This window comes from Cervus canadensis, chromosome 18 (genome assembly GCF_019320065.1).
Source record: "Cervus canadensis isolate Bull #8, Minnesota chromosome 18, ASM1932006v1, whole genome shotgun sequence".
Classification (NCBI taxonomy): domain Eukaryota; kingdom Metazoa; phylum Chordata; class Mammalia; order Artiodactyla; family Cervidae; genus Cervus; species Cervus canadensis.
Genome location: NC_057403.1, coordinates 20463331 through 20477787, shown reverse-complemented (window position 1 = coordinate 20477787; position 14457 = coordinate 20463331). Strand labels below are relative to the sequence as shown.

The 14457-nt window shown below is 49.4% G+C and overlaps 2 protein-coding genes and 1 long non-coding RNA gene across 4 annotated transcripts in view; 2 read left to right on the top strand and 1 right to left on the bottom strand.

The window, feature by feature from the left end:
• TULP2 (TUB like protein 2) overlaps nucleotides 1–14457 on the top strand; it is a 61950-nt gene that overhangs the window by 1737 nt on the left and 45756 nt on the right. The gene's annotated exons all lie outside the window — the stretch shown is intronic.
• On the bottom strand, nucleotides 1963–6215 carry BAX (BCL2 associated X, apoptosis regulator). 2 transcript variants are annotated; one of them, XM_043436764.1, is made up of 6 exons: nucleotides 6109–6215; nucleotides 5471–5522; nucleotides 5234–5380; nucleotides 4715–4850; nucleotides 2626–2730; nucleotides 1963–2236 (listed from the first exon to the last, which is right to left on the bottom strand). In XM_043436764.1, the coding sequence occupies exons 1-6, from the start codon at nucleotides 6140–6142 to the stop codon at nucleotides 2132–2134; spliced, it is 579 nt and encodes a 192-aa protein (XP_043292699.1). In that variant the 5' UTR covers nucleotides 6143–6215; the 3' UTR covers nucleotides 1963–2131. The 2 variants fall into 2 exon arrangements, with proteins under 2 accessions (XP_043292699.1, XP_043292700.1); XM_043436765.1 differs by lacking the exons at nucleotides 5234–5380; nucleotides 5471–5522 and having other exon boundaries at nucleotides 6109–6195.
• LOC122421037 lies at nucleotides 6239–13450 on the top strand. The gene is made up of 3 exons (XR_006263430.1): nucleotides 6239–6408; nucleotides 8137–8375; nucleotides 12739–13450. It is a non-coding gene; the product is annotated as an uncharacterized LOC122421037 (long non-coding RNA).

Below are 14457 nucleotides of genomic sequence, written 5' to 3'. Positions count from 1 at the left end.
GCAGGGGTGTTGGGGGCAGAGGTCAGGGCCCCTCCTTGCAGAGAAGGTTCTCCAAGCAGCTTGGGCAGAGTACCCCCTGATCAGGGGGAGGCGAGCCAGGCTGGTATTTGGGGTCCTCAAGGGGTGTCTTGGCCCAGAGCCAGGCTAGCAGCCGCGCTGAGTCATGCTGAACTCAGCTCCGGAAGGGGGTGGGGGTTGGGGGTGGGGGTGCGGGTGAGGCCGTTTCACTGACCTCATCTCCTGGGGGTTGGACTGCAGTCTGGGTGGGACCCGGGGAACTGGGCCTGGCTGGGCCCCAAGTCTGGCCGCCTCCCCCAAGGTGCTGCCCTGAGTGCTTTGTCTCTGAGTCTTACTGTCTTTTTAGTTCCCGTGATGGTTTCCCTGGGCTCCTGCCTGTGGCCATATTGTCCCCTCTCTCTGGGCCGGTGACTCAGTCTCCCCTCACAGCTACTTTATCAGACCTCCATCTCTCCCCTTCTCTGGGTGTCTCTGGGGAAAGCCTGTGGGGGAGGGGCAGTTGCCCCAGGCACACAGTCACAATGGGGCCTGAGTTATTCATTCACCAAATTGCATACCTCAGCCCAAAGACCTTTAGTCTTGGGCTAAAGGAGCAGTGACCTGGAAAGTGCTCCCAGGTGGAGGGAGAGGAAGGGTGTGATAAAGGTGATCTGAAGTAGGGCTGTTGGAGAGTGATTGGGGGATGAGGGAAGACAGGAGACCCAGGGAGACAGGGACAGAGACAGGGGGTCAGAAGAAGCAAAGACACAGAGGGGGACAGAAAGATGACAACCAACTGTGGCTATCCCAGTGACCTTATTCTCTATAATCCCCTTTTCAGAGTCCCCTTCTTTTTAAAAACTTTATTCGTTTATTTTTGGCTGTGCTGGGTCTCCCTGGCTGCATGTGGGCTTTCTCTAGCTGTGGCAAGTGGGGGCTACTCTAGTTGTGGTGTGTGGGCTTCTCATTGTGGTCACTTCCCTGGGGAGAACGGGCTCTAGAGCGCGCGTTTGAGTAGTTGCGGCTCACGGGTTTAGTTGCCCCGTGGCATGTGGAATCTTCCCAGAGCAGGGATCGGAACCCACGTTCCCTGCATTGGCTGGTGGAGTCTTCACCTCTGGACCACCAGGGAAGTCCTTTTTTTTTTTGGGAAGTCCTTTTAAAAGAAAAATAATTGCTTGGCTGCACCAGGTCTTAGTTGAGGACATAGGATCTTTGTTTCAGCAGGAGGGGTCTTTTAGTTTGGGATCTATTAATAGTTCCCTGATCAAGGATTGAACCTAGGGGGCACAGAGTCTTAGCCACTAGTGGACCAGTGGCTCTTCCCGAGCTCAGCATCTTCCCACAGGCTGGCTCCGGTTCTGAAGGCATAGGGCCAGACCCCAGACTCCTCCCCGCAAAACCTGTCAATCTCTGCTCTTGTCCCTCCTCCGCCCAGACAATTCTTGCTCAGGCCTCCTCCAGAGTCTCCCTTGGACCCTCTCCAGCCTCCTCAGCCATCCAACATCCAGGGGCTTCCCCAAAAGGCCTGCGCCCTGCCCCTGTTCTCCCAGTCCTCCTGAACACCCGCTTCTTCCCCGTTTCTCCTCCTCAGTAAATATACAACTTCCTGTAGTCCCATGTGGTGGAAGCTTCCGGGCCCTAGTTCCTGGGGTTCAGGAGGCCTGCTTTGCACCCTGCTGCCCTGACCTCCACAACCGCCACCCCCCGCCCCAGCTTCTGTCAGGCTGGGGCCTGGCCCAGTGCTGCCTCCAACACAACACCCTGGGCTGTGACAAGGACAAGGGTGATTCAAGTCGCCTCGGTTCCCCTCAGGACTGTGGGCTCCTTGAGGGCAGAGCCACGATTTAACTCGCCACTGACCCACAGAGGGCACTGGTTACCCTCAGAAAAAGATGGGTCAGCGCATGAAGCCTGGTGTCCTGCAACAGCCAGGAAGCGGGCCCAGTGACTCAGACTCCGAAGTGTGGTCCGAAAGAGGTTTATTGCACCCACCCTCGCAAGACCACTCCTCCCTACCCTGCCCCACCCCAATAATTACAAAAGTAAGAAAAACTCCCATGGCCCCCAAATCCACCCCCCCCTTGAAAAATGCCATAATTTATGCAGAAAAAGTCCAAGGCAGTTGATGGCCTCAGCCCATCTTCTTCCAGATGGTGAGTGAGGCAGTGAGCACTCCAGCCACAAAGATGGTCACCGTCTGCCACGTGGGTGTCCCAAAGTAGGAGAGGAGGCCGTCCTGGGGACAGGGACAGCAGGCACTTCAGCGACTCAGCCAAGGGGCAGCCCCTGGGCCAGCACATGAGGGGTCAGGGAGGGGTCAGAGGGCATGAGTAGGGGCAAGGGCCTATGAGTGGGGGAGTTAAAGGATTATCATAGAACTTGAGGGATTCCAGAGGAATTGGAGGGAGGCACGAGGGAGGGCAGCAGGGCATCAGGTTAGGGGTCACTAGGAGGTCAGAGGTCATGAGGAGGTCAAGGGTCATGGACAGGTCATTGGGCACCCTGTGGATCAGGGGTTGATCAGACATACGACCCCAAAATGGGGGAGGGGGCACTCCTATGGTGGGCACAGGAAGGTCCAGGGGCCCGAGGAGTGGGGGGATGGGGTGGGGTTAGAGGTCTCACCCAACCACCCTGGTCCTGGATCCAGCCCAGCAGCCGCTCTCGAAGGAAGTCCAATGTCCAGCCCATGATGGTCCTGATCAACTCGGGCACCTTGGTGCACAGGGCCTGTGGGAAGTGGGGTGGGCCTCAGGGACTGAGCCTTGTCCCTACTGCCTGGGGCGATTGGCCCCCAGCCTCCCTTCTCACGCTCTGTCTCCCTCCTGCCCTTCTGCAGTTTCTTTTCCACTCTCAGTCAGAATAAGCCTCATAAACTGCAATGTGGATCTCGTCCCTATCAACTGCCCTGTTCACAAACCATCTTATGGCTCCCTGGTACCTCGGATGAAAAATCAAAAGCACACCTTGGCCCTCAAGGCCCTGTGTGATGGCTCTGACTTGATCACATTCCAGTTTTCCTCTTGGTTTCTGCACCTCATTGCCCTTCTTCCACATCTTTATTCCCACCAAATTCTTCACCTGCTTCAGGACCTTGGCACATGCTGATTCTTCTGCCTCAGCAGGCCTCAACCTTTTCCAGTCACCCCTCAGAGCTCAGGTCTGATGTCACTTCCCCAGAGAGGACTTTCTGATCTTCAGGCCAGGTAAGGCCTGAGACCCTCCATACCCATGACGTACTCTTCAACTTCCTTAGCTTTCCTTCTCATCCTTTATCTCACTGCTTCTCACCTGTTGTCCCCAGCTCCATATTAGCCCTCCCACCACCCTGACTGCTGGCCCTCTCACCTCTTACATTCAAGCCCCATCAGCTCAATCTTGCAAACACGTTAAGGAATCTACTTCCCCACCGCCACTGCTGCCGCCTCAGCCACCTATTCACCAGAACTATTATAGGTACCCCTCGTCAGCTTTCCAGTTTTTGCCTTTGTGCCTCAGGATCCCTTTTTCTACCCACAATGGCCAAAATAATTTACTGGGCCTCCCCTCCCCCAATATTTTATCATAAGACTCTTCAGAAAAACCAAAAGAATTTTATAGTCAACAAGCATATACACACAACCTAGATTCTACAATTAACATTTTGCTGTCCTTGCTAGACAGAGGATGAGATGGTTAGATGGCATCACTGACTCAATGGACATGAGTTTGAGCAAACTCCGGGAGACAGTGAAGGACAGGGAAGCCTGGCGTGCTTCAGTCCATGGGGTCACAAAGAATTGGACACGACTTAGCGATTGAACAACAACAATCCTTGCTAGAAAAATCTTTTCTGCTTATAAATCAGGTCACCTCACTCTTGTTTAAAACCAGCCAATCACTCTTGCTACACTCAAGAGTAAAGCTGGCTGGTCTATACAGAGGCCCACAAGACCCCTTGCAATCTGCCCTCATCACTCACCTTCTCCCTCTCCTCACTCTATTCTAGTCACGTGGGTCTCCTCATTGCCTTCAACACACCAGGCTTGGTGCTACCTCAGGTCCTTTGCATGTGCTGAGCCCTCTACCGGATACATTTTTCGCCATTTTTATATATATCACTGCATCTTTCTTGTCATTCCATCTTAGGCTTTAATGTCACCTCCTCTGAGAAGTGGTCTTGTGGCTCCTTTGCACAATCATGTCACCAGAGTTTACTTTGCTCAGCACTCATCATACAACATGGGCTCCCTGAGAGCAGGGACCTAACCTAGTTCTGTTCTGTGTCCTGGGTGCCAAGTACAGGTCGCACACATCATAAGCCCAATAAATGTTTGTTGTTGAATGACTGTGCATGTCTGTGTGGGTCGCTCAGTTGTGTCCGACTCTTTGCGACTCCGTAGACTATAGCTGGCCAGGCTCTTCTGTCTATGGAATTCTCTAGGCAAGAATATTGGAGTGGGTTGCCATTTCCTTTTCCAGGGGATCTTTCTGACCCAGGGATTGAACCTCGGTCTCCTGCATTAGCAGGCAGATTCTTTACCATCTGAGCCACCAGGGAAGCCTGTGCTGAGTGAATAAATACATGAATGAAAAAGCTGATGAGTGGCCCATAGCTGACTCTCTCCATTCCCTCTGTGGTTCCTGGGCTGTCCCAAGGGTTGACCTCCTGACTCCCAGGTCCTCATAGGCCTGAAGGGAGCCTCCCTGGGCTCAGGGCCCTGCAGCTGCCCACCTTGAGCACCAGTTTGCTGGCAAAGTAGAAAAGGGCGACAACCCGGCCCCAGTTGAAGTTGCCGTCAGAAAACATTTCAGCTGCCACTCGGAAAAAGACCTCTCGGGGAGAGTCTGTGTCCACGGCCGCGATCATCCTGCAAGAGAGAGGAGAGCCAGTGTTGGGGAGGGAGGATCAGGCACAGTGTGGCAACTCTGGTGTCCACCCCAAACCAAAGATAAAACCCGAGGCCCAAGCCAGGCTGAAATCAAAAGAGGCCATCATGGGGGAGAGCCACAAGATGGAAACTGGGGGAAAAGACTCCATGAAGGAGAGTTTCAAGATCCTAGGGCATGGAAGGCTGGGAGTCCAGAGTGCTGAGTTGAGTGATGGGGCCCTGGACCTCTGGGTCTGAAGGAAAAGGGGGCAGTGGGACTGGACTCCAGTCTCCCAGTGGAAATGGGGGTTGGGAGCTGGGACTCCTGGGTTCTGAGAGAGAAGGGGCCGAGTGGCTGGACTTCTAGGTCCCAGGGGCTACACCTCTGCAGCTCCATGTTACTGTCCAATTCATCTCCAATCCTCTTGAGACACTCGCTCAGTTTCTTGGTGGATGCGTCCTGGGGCGCCTGCTCCAAGCCCAGCTCCGGTGTCTCTCCCCCCATTCGCCCTGCTCGGTCCTGGATGAAACTAGAGTGGGAACGGAGTTGTGGGGATGCAGAATCAGAATGGGGCCTCATTCCTCAAATCCGTTCCGCAATAATCAGACCTCAAACTCACCCCTGAAGCAAAAGGGCCCCTGTCTTCATGATCTGCTCAGAGCTGGTGGGCCCTAGAGGAGAAAGGAGGGAAGAGGTGCCTGGACTCTTGGGTCCTAGGGGAATCCAAGGAACTGGAGTGGCTCCTGATCTCTAGGGGAGGACAACGCTAGGGGGCTCTGCATTTCTGGGTCCCTCATAGATAAAGTGAAGTGGGGGCCCAGGCAACTGAATCCCCGATGAAGAAAGAGGCAGGGGTCCTGGGCCTGTTATCCTTCATTCTTGCCGGGGCGGGGGGAGGAGGCTGAGGGAACACTTCACGGGTCCAGACCCCTGGCCTGAGGCGACTGAGGGGGAGACCCGCCCCTCCCACCAGGAAGTGGTGCCGGCGACAAGCCCGGGCCTGCCCCCGGGGCTTGGATTATGGGGTTCTCCCGCTCCTTGGGGGTCAGAGAGCAGCAGGCGGGAAGGGATCGGGACGCTGAGGCCGGAGAGCCGGGGATCCCCGGGGAGGGAGTGGGTGGAGGCTGGCAGTGCCGGACCCGGGAGTTTCTATGCCGGAGTGCTTGGCGATCGCACGGCCCCACACCAGCAGGAGGGATCGTGGGGTCGGTCAGCTGGGGGCTCGCCCTCCCCCCGCCCGTCTGCCTCCCGCCTCACCCCCGCCTCTGGGTTGCTCCCCGGACCCGTCCATCACCGCCGCTCCCGCCGCCGCCTCTCGCCGGGTCCGCCCGGGCGGCCGCAGCACGCCCCTGGTCACGTGAGCGCCCCGCTGAGCGTACGTCCTCTCACGTGACCGCCCCTCAAAATGGCCGCCGCGCGCCTCTGCCCCGCAGGGCTGCGCGGAGTCCGGACCGCACCTGCCTCACCTGCTCTTGGAGGGCTGGCACCTGTCACGTGACTATCCAGTCTGCGTTTCCCTTTAGGAACTGGTCGTGGCGCCGTTCTACCGGCTAAGCGGTGAGTCGCAGCTGTAACTTTTCTTCATTCCTGCAGTATTTTCAAAAGTTTCAGGGGGGACTCGAGCCCTTCGCAGGAGAGAAGGAGTATCGGAAGTCAAAAATAGCATTTCTTGAGGCAGGACGTTCCAGATGACTAACGTCTATGAATGTTTATGTGTGTGGGGGGAAAAAAAAAAAAAAAGGAATTTGAAGTTCAAAAAGTGATAGATTGGCAGGGTGTGGACAGAGAGGGACCCCAAGAGGGGCTCCTGGGGTGCTAGAAATGTGCTATACTTACTTGAGCTGGTGCTGTGCTGTGTTCAGTGGTGTCCCATTCTTTGGGATCTCCTGGCAGACTCCTCTGTCCATGGGATTTCCCAGGCGAGAATACGGGAGTAGTTCGCCATTTCTTTCTCCGGGGTTTTTTCCCAGCCCAGGGACTGAACCTGCATCTCTTGTGTCTCCTGAATTGGCAGGCAGATTCTTTACCACTGAGCCACTTGGGAGGCCCATTCACATATTTAAAAATTCCTTGATCTCTACACATAAGACATGCACTTTAATGTATGGAAATGATTATATCTCCTTGTAAAAAGAAAATAGTAAGAAGAAAAAAGAACCGGGATTAGAAAAATTGGCTGGGTCAGATGATGAATGGTTTAGCCTATAAGAGAAGGGAATCTAAAAAAAAAAAGAGAGAGAGAGAAGGGAATCTATTTCCCAGGGGTGCCTGGGAGCCATGGAAATTGAAGATTATAGTGTCTTAGTCCATCAGCCTAACAACACCAGTTTATTGACCAGTTTATTGACCGTCAATAAAGTTTATTGACCCATGAAGATGATGGAAATGACACAGCAGAGCAATCGTGGAGCATCTTGACAGAGGAAAAGGTAGAGTTATTATTGGATTTGGAGGAAATGTAGAGTTTAGGTGACGACTGTATGATAGGTTCAAAGCCAAGCAGTTGGTGGACTGTGAAAGGAACCAGGGTTCTGTATCTTTGCAAGCTACAAGATTAATGTGGGTGTGGACTGTTGGGTCCAGAAAGCCTTTGCTCTGCTCTTGAGTTGGAAATTGAAGCTGCTACTCTGTATCCAACAAGTTAGATCCCCCAGGCAAGAGTGGAATGTTGCATTTTTACTGATAGACTTTTTAACGCTTGATGATGTTAGAGAACAAAGTTTCTCTGTGAGTAAGAAAGCATGTCCTTGGGAGAAATAGTGTTTCCTATTAATTTAGAAATTGGCTTTATTTGTGTGTTATTCCAGCCCAATGAATTAGCCCTCTTTCCATCCCAATTACAGAAAAGGAAGAAAGGGCTTTTATTTATTTTTTTTTCCTTTTTTTTTTTTTTTTTAATTTTTTTATTAGTTGGAGGCTAATTACTTCACAACATTTCAGTGGGTTTTGTCATACAAAGAAAGGGCTTTTAATGCAGCCACAGATGTCTAAACAGTACAATTGTTAATTGGTTGGGGGAGGGGGAATCTTTGCAATAGCTCTGAAGTCAAAATTGTTTACAATAATAAAGATGCTATATCAGAACTTTGAAGCCCAACTCCACAGTGGGCCCCCAATGAGACCTACAGGTATTCACGCCCCTGTGTAGTTCCCTCCCATACTGAACAGGCTGACAGTATGACTAATAAGATATTGTGGAAATAACAAAGTGTAACTTTCAAGGTTAGGTCATAAAAGTCACTGCAGGTTCTGCCTTGCTCTCTCTTGAATCATTTGCTTTATTAGAGGAAGCAGCTGCCATGTTGTAAGGACATTCAAGCAATCATCCTCTGGAGAAACAATGTGGAGGAACCAAGTCCTCCAGCCACGGGAATGAGCGACTTTGGAAGCACATCCTCCAGCCCCAGTCAAGCTTTCCGATGACAGCTGTCCTCACCAACATCCTGATTGCAACCTCATGGGAGATCCTAGGCCAGAACCACCCACCTAAGCCACTCAATGGATTGCCAACCCTCAGAAACTGTGTGAGACAATAAACATTTATTGTTGCTTTAAGTTGCTAGGTTTGAGGGCAATCAGTTACACAACAACAGATAACTAATACATCTAGGATAGTGAAAGTGAAGTCACTCAGTCGTGTCCAGCTCTTTGCAACCCCGTGGCTCCTCCTCCATGGGATTCTCCAGGCAAGAATACTGGAGTGGGTTGCCATTTCCTTCTCCAGGGGATCTTCTCAACCCAGGGATTGAACCCAGGTCTCCTGCATTGCAGGCAGATGCTTTAACCTCTGAGCCACATCTAAGATAAGTACAGCCTATTTACAGATGAGGAAAACAGAGCCTGGAGAAGGAGATGGATTTGCCAAAATTGTCTAGTTCTTGTGGGTGCTGTCTCAGGTCAACTGTGTCACTTAGACAGGGCTTTCTTTTCTGTTTTTTGGTTCTTTTTTTTTTTTACTTTAATTTTTTTTATATTGTCATTTGCTCTTTCATTTTTGATGCCTTTTAAAAAATATTGATTTATTTGCTGTGCCGGGCCTTAGTGGTGGTACGCAAGATCTTCAGTCTTCACGTGGTATGTAGGATCTTTCATTGCAGCATGTGGGTCCAGTTCCCTGACCAGGGATTGAACCTGGGACGCCTGCATTGTGAGTACGGAATCTGAGTCACTGGGCCACCAGGGAAGTCCTTCAGTATCTTTTAATAATAAACTATAACGGAGTACTTCCCTGGTGGTCCAGTGGTTAAGAATCCAGCTGCCAACGCAGGGGACGTGCGTTCCATCCCTGGTCCAGAAAGATTCTATATGCGACAGAGTAACTAGGCCTGTCATCCTGTACTCTGGAGCTGGGAGTGCTGAGCCCACGTGCCACAACTGCTGAAGCCTGAGTGCCCTAGAACCTTTGCTTCACAAGAGAAGCCACCACAACCAGAAGCCCATACAGGGTAACTACACAGAGGAGGCCCCACTCACCACAAGTAGAGAAAGCCTGAGTGTGGCAACAGAGACCCAGCACAGCCAAAAATAGAATAAATAAGGAAATAAAAAATTTTAAGCAGCTTAGAAAAGAATATGAAAAAGAATACACACACACACATATATTTATATGGATATGGATATGGATATGTATGACTGAATGGCGGAAGTAGTGACAGATTTCCTCTTCGTGGTCTCTAAAATCACCGTGCATGGTGACTGCGGCCATGAAATCAGAAGACTATTGCTTCTTGGCAGGAAAGCTACGACAAACCTAGACAGTGTGTTGAAAAGCAGTGACACTACTCTGCTGACAAAGGTCCATATAGTCAAGGCTATGGTCTTCCCAGTGGTCACGTGCGGTTGTGAGAGCTGGACCGCAAAGAAGGCTGAGTGCCGAAGAATTGATGCCTTCGAACTGTAGTTCTGGAGAAGACTCTGGAGGGCCCCTTGGACAGGAATGAGATAAAACCAGTCAATCTTAAGGGAAATCAACCCTGAATACTCACTGGAAGGACTGATGCTATATTGGTCACCTGATATGAAGAGCCGACTCATTGGAAAAGTCCCTGATGCTGGGAAAGATTGAGGGCAGAAGCAGAAGCGGGTGTCAGAGGATGAGATGGCTGGATGGCATCACCGATGCAATGGACATGAACTTGGGCAAACTTTGGGAGACAGTGAGGGACAGGGAACCTGGCATGCTGCAGTCCACGGGGTCACAACATGTCGGACACAACTGGGTGACTGAACAACGTGACTGAATTACTTTGCTATACACTTGAGAGTCCTGGTGGCTCAGTGGTAAAGAATTCACCTGCCAAGCAGGAGACACAGGTTTGATCCCTGTGTTGGGACAATCCCCTCAAGAAGGAAATGGCAATCCACTCCAGTATTCTTGCCTGGGAAATCCCATGGACAGTGGAGCCTGGCGGGCTACAGTCCATGGGGTCACAAAAGAGTCGGATATGAGTTGGCAACTAAACAACAGCAGCACTTGAGAGTAACACAATATTGTAAATCAACTGTACTTCAATTTAAAAAAAAGAAAGTGACTACCACACCAGGCAAAGAAGAACTCTTTGCACGCCGAGGGTGGGCTGCAGAGGAGAGGGCTAACGTGCTGTAAATGCTGTTATTGACAGTCAGAGGGCCCTGGTGGCTGATTTAGGTAAGTTTCTGAGGTGAAGAACAATGAATAGGATTTCTGCTTAGACATACTAAAAATGAACCCATTTCTCAGGTTATAAAAGTTATGCTGGATGTACTGGTTCCCTGTCACTGTGTAACAAGTGCTTAGTGGCTTAAAACAACAATTATTTTATTATCTTTGATAGACCCATGGATAGTGAGATTGAGCCAGCTTCCGTGGGCAGTTCCAGCTTGGGGTCACTCAACCTCTGCAGTCAGATGATGGTTAGAACTGGAAGAGCAGGGAGACTGAGGGGTGTTGGGACCTGATGGAGCATCTCTCTATTTTCATGGAGCCTCAAGACTTTCCGTGTGGTTCCTTTTTTTTTTTTTTGTATCCACACAAAGAAACATTTATTGGGCACCAACCATGCACCAAAAACAATGTTACACAAATCCACTGATACCGACATTCAATTCTCCCTATAAATTTCATTGTTGTATATATGGTTGTCATTGTTGTATATATGGTTGTCTCTTCCAGTTAAGTTAAAGAAAGCTCAGAGAATCTTTTTAAATCTTAGAGGGAATTCTAGTTTCTAAGGTTAGCCATTACATATAAATATTAAAAGAATTCCCTAGTGACTTAGTTGGTAAAGAATCCTCCTGCAATGCGGGAGACCCTGGATCAATTCCTGGGTCAGGAAGATCCACTGCAGAAGGGATAGGCTACCCATTCCAGTATTCTTGGGCTTCCCTAGTGGCTCAGTTGGTAAAGAATCCTCCAGCAATGCGGGAGACCTGGGTTCGATCTCTGGGTTGGGAAGATCCCCTGAAGAAAGGAACGGCTACCCACTCCAGTATTCTGGCCTGGAGAATTCCATGGACTGTATAGTCCATGGGGTCGCAAGAGAGTCGGACACAACTGAGTGACTTTCACTTTCATAAATATTAAAAAACTATTGAGTAGGAGTGAGGACAAAGTTGACCTTTTTTCCAATGCAAAAAATCTTACAAAGGATGAAAATAGGACAATGAAATTGACAGGAGAATCCAAAGGTGATCATTTCACTTTGGAAGATGTTGAGCTGAAGGTGGTAGAAAGATATTCATCACAGATATTCATGTGTGTGTGTGTGTGTGTGTGTGTGTGTGTGTGTGTGTGTATTCAGTCATGTCTGACTCTTCGAAACCCCGTGGACTATAGTGCACCAGGCTCCTCTGTCCATGGAATTTCCAGGCAAGAATACTGGAGTGGGTTGCCATTTCCTTCTGTTCCTGTGGTTTCTTAGTGTGGGATAGTTTGAGCTGCCTTACAGCTTAGTGGCTTTGGGACAGCCAAACTATTGCCTGATGGCTGAAGGTTTCAAGAGAATTTCAGCTAACAAAGAAGAAATTGCATTGCCTTTCCTGATCTGACCTCCAAAATCATACAGTGTCAGTTCTGCCATGTTGCAACAGCTACGTAGCATTCAGGAGCCCACTCCACTTCTGGGGAAGGGAAACTAGACTCTACTTCTCAATGGAGAGAGATCAGCAGAGAGAGGAGATACTTTTTGAAAATGTAAGGTGGCATGCTAGTTCAGCTGCTTTAGCAAAGATCAGTATAACAGTGGCTTAAACAATGCAGAAGTTTATTCCCCTCTCATGTGACAGTCCAAGAAATTGCAACCCTAAGTGCTAGTAACAGTGAGTATAGTTCCACAGTGTCAGAAAGTATGATGGTTAATTTTTTTAATATTTATTTTATTTATTTTTGGCTGTGCTGGATCTTTGTTGCTGCCAGGGCTTTCTCTAGGTGCAGTGAGTGGCTGTAGTGCATGGGCTTCTCATTACAGTGACTTCTCTCGTTGCAGAGCACAGGCTGTAGGCGAACAAACTTCAGTAGTTGCAGCACATGGGCTCAGTAGTTGTGGCTCGTGGGCTCAAGAGTGCTGGCTTGGTAGTTGTGGCACAAGGATTTAGTTGCTCCATGGTATGTGGAATCTTTCCAGACCAGGGACCAAACCTATGTCCCCTGCATTGGCAGGTGGATTCTAAACCACTAGACCACCAGGGAAGCCCCTGATGGTTAACTTTACATGTCAACTTGAGTGGACCACAGGATGCCCAGATGTTTGATCTAAAATTATTCTGGGTATTTCTGTGAGGGTGTTGTTGCATGAGATCAATATTATATCGGTAGACTTAGTGAAGTAGATTGCATAAAATGCCTGGATAGAACGAAAAGACTGACCCTCCTCTGAATAAGAAAGAATTCTTTCTGTCTCATTATCTTAGGACTATGACATTAACTTTCTTCCCGCCCTTGGACTTAAATTAGAACATTGGCTTTTCCTGGGTCTTGAGCTACCAGCCTTCAGACAAGACCTGCATCATCAACTGTCCTGGTATTCGGGCCAGCAGACTTGGACTGGAACTAAACATCAGCTCTCCTGGGTCTCCAGTTTGCCAACACATCCTGAAGATCTTGGGGCGTGCTTACTTCCATGATCATGTCTGTCTTCTAGCCTTCTATTCTAGCGTGTTACCTCACCATTCACAACACAGCACTTCCATCTCACAGTACAAGGTGGACACACCGATGTGCAAGACATCTCCACACCAGGAAGGGAGAGACGAGAAGGGTTGCCATCCTCCTTGCCTTTTAAGGCCATAACTCAGAAGCTGCCGGCATCCCATTGGCCAAAAGCCGTTCACATGCAAGGGAGCCTGGGAAATGCAGTCTTTAGCTGTGTAATCCTGTGTCCAGTGAAACTTCTGTATCAGAGGTGATACCTAGGCATCTCTACCAACAATTAAATGGTTGAAACCAAGCAAGCAGAGGGCTGAAACCCAATATGGTGATAGCTGAATGATGCGTAGTGGGACTTGGAATAAGCAAACAATGTTGTTGTTCAGTTGCTAAGTCATGTCCAACTCTGCAACCCCATGAACTGCAGTATGCCAGGCTTCCTTGTCCTTCACTACCTCCCAGAGTTTGCTCAAATTCATGTCCATTGAGTTGGTGATGCCATCCAACCGTCTCACCCTCTGTCACCCCCTTCTCTTGCCCTCAGTCTTTCCCAGCATTAGGGTCTTTTCCAGTGAGTCGGCTTTTTGCATCAGGTGGCCAAAGCGTTAGAGCTTCAGCTTCAGCATCAGTCCTTCCCATGAATATTCAGGGTTCATTTCCTTTAGGATAGACTGGTTTGATCTCGCTGTCTAAGGTACTCTCAAGAGACTTCTCCAGCACCACAGTTTGAAATCAATTCTTCAACAATCAGCCTTTATGGTCTGACTCTCACATCTGTATGTGACTACTGGAAAAACCACAGCTTTGACTATATGGACCTTTTATTTGCAAAGTGATGTCTCTGCTTTTTAACATGCTGTCTAGGTTTCTTATAGCTTGCTCCTCAGAAGAAAACCTATGACAAAGCAGGACAAGCAAACAATAGAAAACTCATTTCACGGATGTCTCTCAGTGTTCTGAAATTTCTACCAAATTTCTTTTTTCCTCAGAGTGAGAGTTATTAGTGTCATAAACCCAATATATCCATCTCATCTTCTGGAATGTGGTAGATATGAACTTTCTAGATGCTCTGTAGTTCATCCAGGCCACATGACTAGTTTTGGCCAATACATTCTGAGATTATGTGTATCACTTTCATGTCAGAGCATATATGTTTTGGTACAGAAGCTTCCAGGGTGTTCTTTCCTTGGCCACACTTGACCAGCAGGACTCCAGATACTAGCGGCTCTGTCAGTTTGGGTCCCAGAAAGATACAGTCCAGAACTCTCAGTCAGTATATAACACAGGTGAGGAAAGAACCTTGTTATGCTAAGCTGAGATTTGGAGATTGTTTGTTACTACAGCATAACCTAACCTATACTCACTACTATGGTTAAATATGGAAATGAGATCTTTCTTAGGAGAACAAAGATAACCCTAATTGCTTGGCCAAGCGCCCACGTATAGCCCCATTCTAACTCTCTGTAATTTGGGTGGGAATGACT

Excerpts from the sequence above, each read along its gene's own strand:
- BAX (XM_043436764.1), bottom strand. The coding sequence starts at position 6,142 with ATGGACGGGTCCGGGGAGCAACCCAGAGGCGGGG. Across the intron at positions 2,731-4,714 it reads CCAGCAAACTGGTGCTCAAG|GCCCTGTGCACCAAGGTGCC; the intron begins GTGGGCAGCTGC and ends CACTTCCCACAG. Across the intron at positions 2,237-2,625 it reads TCCAGGACCAGGGTGGTTGG|GACGGCCTCCTCTCCTACTT; the intron begins GTGAGACCTCTA and ends CCCTGTCCCCAG.